Here is a 6,108-nt window from a genome sequence, read left to right as displayed (position 1 = left end):
ACTATAGTTATTCTTTATTGATAAGCTTATTTAGGACCCAAATAGAATTGATTTTAGATGTTAACTTCTAATTATCAAAGAATAAGAAGTTGTGTGAACCGTTACATAATTTATTTATTTTTTTTAAAGTAATTATAGAAGAACATGTAACACTTAGTAGCAGATTTTGAAAAGCAAATCAATTATTGCAATACCAATTTGAACTCTAGTTAACATAAATGGTGACCTACCCACGATGGGTAGAAGTTATGAATTATCTTGTCCACTGTTTACGTGAGCCTACAATTTTTTATACTTCAACGTTGAATTGTCCAAAATTATAGAATAATGCTATTTAGCCCTATTAGAATTATAATCTCAGTCTATGCGATACTAATATGACGTTAAATAATAAGCGAAATTAATCACATTTCATTTAGCATATAATCTAAAACCACATAAACTGATGTTATAATCTCAATAGGACTAAATAGCATTATTCAAAATTATAGGATTCACTGCTAACATGACATCACCAAATCAACGATGGGTATGTTTTATCCTACCTGTCACAGGTAGGAAATCATTTCTACTCTAGTTAATTAAAGTACTTCATTTTATGACATTTTTAACAATATTCTAATAATAAAACATTCTCCATTTCATAGTTCACATTAAAGATAATTTAAACTTCATTTAATATTTTTTTTCTCTTCTTATACGAACATGAAGAAATTGAGAAACCGAATGTGGCAGGTTTGATGTACAAAAGACAATTTAAATGTATTCAAATATTTGCTACTATATAGATTACGATTTTATTTTGTAATTTTATAATTTTTTAGATTCAATAGATTTTTTAAATAATAATAATAATAATAATAAACAACAAGTGCAGTAATAAATCACTTCTATTTACCAAATGCGCAAATGATTTTGAATCATACGATAATTTTGAAACAAAAGTTCACCAAACACTTATATGATTCTTTCATCAACTGATTCTTTATTCAGCACATCAATAAATAATTATTTTAACAAATATAACAATAACAAATCAAGCCTTAATGAAAGAAATACAATTGTTTAGGCATCCATCGCTGTCCATGTGAAACGGTTGATATCTAACCTATAAAACAACATAATACTTAGAGCAATATAGAGGATTTTTTTTCTTTTTTCTTCTTTTTTTTTTTTTTTTTACGAGACACTCTATCTTGTATTTTTGTCATTGCTTATTTCTTTTAGTGAAACAGTTGAAATTTTTCTTTATTCATATCTACTCATCCTTCGATAAGATACTACCTTGTGAAAGAAAAAAGATTCATTGGGAAACTTTTCTGACCGAGACATATAAAGTTATCATAATATGAGTTTTGTTTCATCTTTTGTTCCGTTAAACAAACTTCGAAGTCCCATGTTGAGTCTTCTTGCTCTCGTCTTCATAGGAAAAGTGTCTTAATTAATTGATCTAAACATTTTGGTTTGGATTATTCAATTCCATTCTGTTGTTTTAGAAGTCACGACTGACTAATAATCCCTTGATGGTCCTTATAAAGCCATGACTTGTTCATCCATTCGCCTCCTATGGATGCGAGTTTGATAATCGACTAACATAGACATGTACACTAATTTATGTATTTTTTCTCTTTAGATTTGGATATTAACTTATTAAGAGGGTATTTGGTAAGGATTAATAGAAGTTTTTGAAATGCGTGATTGAAAAGTTGTGGGATCCATGAAAAAAGTAGTTAATATTTGATTGTTTGATTTTGACTTAGATTAAAATATACGCCAAACAGGTAACTGTTGTCTGCAGTTCGCAACTATTTGAGTTAATAAAGTTCATCTTCTATAAAGCTTTTTTGATATTATAAGTTGATCAAATTTTATATTTAACCATATATTTAATTGAATCGGTATTTTTATCCATTTTTAACGATATATTTGATAGAGTCGATTGTACTATACTAGATAATATTAAAAATGAAAAATATCATATTCATTATACTAATGTCCACCCTATGTCAAACTTTGATAGGGCCATACCATAACATGTCCATACTCCAAGTTGTAGAGAGAGTGACGTAACACAATGCAAGACAATTAGACAAAGAGACAATTTATCCTCTGCATTGCCCTTTCACATACGAGGTTTTGGTGATAGTATAAAAGTTGTGTACGTTACGTATGCATGTCTGTATTTTGCTCATGAAATACCCGTGCTTGCTCACATTATTAAACTCTACTCTCAAACTTTAATCATTCTATATTTAGTAGATGATGAAGGCACGGAATATAAATCCCCCTTAACGCGTTACTCGTCAATTATTGTGACACTAGTCACTAGTGCTTGTCTATTACTCAATATTATATTGAAACACGACTATGATAATGTTCACTTGTTATTTTTCTACAATGTTTTCCAAAAAATACTTTTAATTGATTTTTTGTAGGTGAAAATCAAACATGCTACAATAAAAACACGCTAAGTTATCATACGTAGTAACATATTATGAGTCTGTTCGATATAGATTTTTTGAAAATGAATATTTTGGATAGTAAATTTTTCTATTTATTTAATTTTTTTTTATTTTTTTTGGGGGGGGGGGTGGATCTCTAGTGAAGTAGTAGTAAAAAGTTATTAATCCACGTGTAAAAATATTTTTATTGAAAAAAATCACATTAATTGCTTAACCAACAATATCTCAACCTTTAATTATTAGAACGTTATAAATATTAGGCATCTTGCCCAGCAGATTGTGTAGGTGGTGCGATAATTTAAAAAATAAAAATAAAAATAAAATAAAAAGGCTTTCATTTTCCACTCCCTCTTAATTATTTTATATATTTATCCATTCTTGCCTCGTTTTCCATTTTGGGCCGGGTCGGCCGCCTGGAAATTTTTCCGTAACCGCAAAAAATGAAAATTTACTATATAAAGTTTGATAATTTGTATAATCCAGCTGATCTTGAAATTTCCATTTTCTGCTATCCACAAAAGAATGCAGGTAATTCATTTCTGAACCAAAAGAAGCTGAGAATTACTCGTCTATACATGTAGAAAATTACATGGCCATACACAACCAAACTCGACATCAATTTCATCTGATAAACCCCTATTTAGATGGCTATTAATCAATGTCACGCACCTAACTCTTTGCTTCTATTAAAAAAAAAAAAAAATGAATGTACAATGTCAAGAACTCACTGTATTCAGCATAACCCCGGTCAAAACACATGCTCACTTCTACATTTGTAAGCGGGGTTCAGGTTCGTGGGGTTTTGTAAATAATAAACTTGGTGATGTAACACATTTGTGGTTAGCGAATTAGGACTTACTTGACACGGAAATCATGCCTAAATACGGTAAGATTTTGGGTGAACTTGTCTCTGTTCTTCGAATCCAGGCTTCGAACAACATCAGCCATTAATTTGTCAAAACACAACGAAAGGCGCTGATGTTGATCTACCGGCTGCAAGATGACACAAAATGTCATCACATTATGAACATGCACAGCAACAACGGAAGAAATATAATTCGACTTTGATATCTCCATTGCATTAAAATAATGGATCAATGGACCGTGCTAAAACAGCATGTTTCTACTTGCTCAAAATGAAAGATTGCATAATAATGATTGGGACTTGAAGTCTAACAGATTCATGCTGATGTTTCGATTTTATTGCAGACCCGCCTTGTAGGTTAATAATTGATTTCCTTCGATTAAGTAAATTGGTTGGTCTTGGATTCCTTAGCAAACATTTGATTTCCCACATAAATATATCGTTCAAGAAGAGCTTCAAAAGATATTGATCATAAAGGAGAATATTGGTAAAGTAGAAATATGAAACTAGATTCTTAAATCACATTAATGAGAATTTTATAAGAAGAATTATCTATGGTTTCTTTTTAAAAAGGATATGGGTTCCAATGAAAATGCTCTCCAGATAAAGAATCATAACAAACGCAAAGAAAATGAATCATTTTACCCAATCGTCAATAGCTTGGACCAACATTTCCAGATGAATGGTATAGGATAGTAATCTCACACAAAGTTTAAATGTGCATCTCTAAAATAGGAAATATTATAAAGATAGCAAATTATGAGACTTTACTACCTTACTACTCTCCCTTCTAGAGACCATATCCTTACTAGTAGATAAAATGAAATTTCTATAAGTGCATATCCCTCTAAATAAAGATTCAAATTCTTGTTGCTTCCCAAAGCCTAATTTTGGTTAGAATGGTCTTTTTCCCTTTCATTTCATCATTAAAGCTACACACATTAAGAAGCAAAATTAAATTATTCAGTTACTTCCTAAGAAAAGTTCTCTTCTTTCACATGCTAACCATTGGCAAGGAAATTAGCCTCTCCCAAACATGGTTCAGATAAGATCATATGGATGGACAAACAGTCTCATGAGCTGAAGAAGCAATAAAAATTTTGATAACTAACAAATATTATGCAGTTGTGGCCAAGCATAGACAAGTGGTGAATGATTAACCAACAGCAGCAAAAGCATAAAAATTCACCTGTGAAGCCAATATATGTGCCTTCAAGCCTGAATACATCTGCACAAGTCATGGCCTTACAGTTAATAATCACATATTGCTAATTTAAAGAAAATGAGAAGAAAATTTCTAAGGTATGAATTCTGTAAGATTCAAAAACACAACGAAGACAGCACAAGGACGTGAATGATAACTAAATTACAATCATGGAATGATTGAATGTTCTAGATCTTCATAAGTAACAGAGTAATAGACGTACGATGTCTAACCCTTATGTGAACTTAAATGATAATGTATGCACATTTAGTAAAGATAAGACACAAGACAGGCAACGGAAAGAGACTTGAAGACTGACAAACCTAAAGGCTGAAAATACATAATCCCAATAGTGCAGTGTTACAAAGGTAGAATTACAGTTAGTAAACACTGATGAAAATCTCAAAAATAAAACATCAGGCCAAATTTGAAAAACAGGAATTAGCACAATAGTCCCCTGACAATCAAACTTCCAGATCACAACAAAAAGGTAGTTCTAATGAATGGATCATTTGGGGGGGTGGGGGGTGGGGTGGACTGACATTGATTACCTGCTCACTTAAGAGTATCAAGCTCAGCATTGGCCTACTAAGATTCCATTGATTTCCACAATCCTCAAATAAAACAATCTCAAAGAGAGTTCTTAGTATCTGGATAGGCGAGCAATAATCAGATTCCAGCATCAAAAGCACAAAACCAAGCTTATTTTAATTTTAACAAAAATGAATTCCAGTTTACAAGTAATAATTACGTCATTCTCAATAAGATCTTAGTTTTATTGGGAACTAATTTGTTTAGCTACAGTTCGCACGCGCATGTGTGTGCGCGCGCGTGTGTGTGTGAGAGAGAGAGAGAGAGAGTGAGTGGAAATATTATATGCATGCCTGTGAGACTCATTCATGAAATATTTTCCAGGGAAAAATGTATGAGCAATTCAGTTGGGGTTAAACAGATTCACATGGTGAACAATATAGTGTGTTGATCCATATTTGACGATTTGCCAAATGACAAGAAAAGGATTATCCTTAAACATCAACATACTAAATATACCCATGACTAAGCATCAATTTCAGTGTAGGATAAAGATCCCATGCCATAGAAAACCATTGTGTTTTTATCTTAATGCAAACCAAATCAAGTTTCCTACACCATTTTCTTGGAAAATTTTTGGCAACAAGTTTTTAGTAGCTGCAGTTAGGGTAAACAATTATCAATATGAAACAGAACAAGTGGAGCAAATATCTTAAACTATGTACTCACTATCAGTGTGAAAAATTGGATGGTCCTCACAGAACATGAGAACTAATGCCACAAGACAAAGGTCTAGTAAAAAAAGAATTCACTACTCACTTCTGGGAGCAAACTTGGGCATTCTGCAATGTGACTAGCAAAATTTATTGCAGCTGGTGAAGTTGGGGCCTCACCCATGGTAATGTTGTGGAAATAGAAGGCAGCCAAATTATCAATTGCAGATGCACACTGAGAAACGATTGGACATTATTAATATGACTTCGAGATATTTTAGTCTGGTATAAGTAATAAGGCAAGAAATGAAAAAACTGGACTAAAATATATAT

At 31.8% G+C, this 6,108-nt stretch overlaps 1 protein-coding gene across 1 annotated transcript in view; it reads right to left on the bottom strand.

The window, feature by feature from the left end:
- Positions 1-2,946: 2,946 nt before the first annotated feature.
- Positions 2,947-6,108, bottom strand: part of LOC111412909 (exportin-7-like) — an 18,386-nt gene continuing 15,224 nt past the window's right edge. The window contains exons 20-23 of the mRNA XM_023043774.1: positions 5,882-6,020; positions 5,083-5,181; positions 4,517-4,555; positions 2,947-3,455 (exon numbers count right to left, since the gene is read on the bottom strand). Coding sequence (XP_022899542.1) covers positions 3,318-3,455; positions 4,517-4,555; positions 5,083-5,181; positions 5,882-6,020 — 415 coding nt within the window. The 3' untranslated portion in view covers positions 2,947-3,317. The remainder of the gene's footprint in view (positions 3,456-4,516; positions 4,556-5,082; positions 5,182-5,881; positions 6,021-6,108) is intronic.

This window comes from Olea europaea, chromosome 16, assembly GCF_002742605.1.
Source record: "Olea europaea var. sylvestris chromosome 16, O_europaea_v1, whole genome shotgun sequence".
NCBI classification, from domain to species: domain Eukaryota; kingdom Viridiplantae; phylum Streptophyta; class Magnoliopsida; order Lamiales; family Oleaceae; genus Olea; species Olea europaea.
This window is presented reverse-complemented; position numbering and strand designations above follow the sequence as displayed.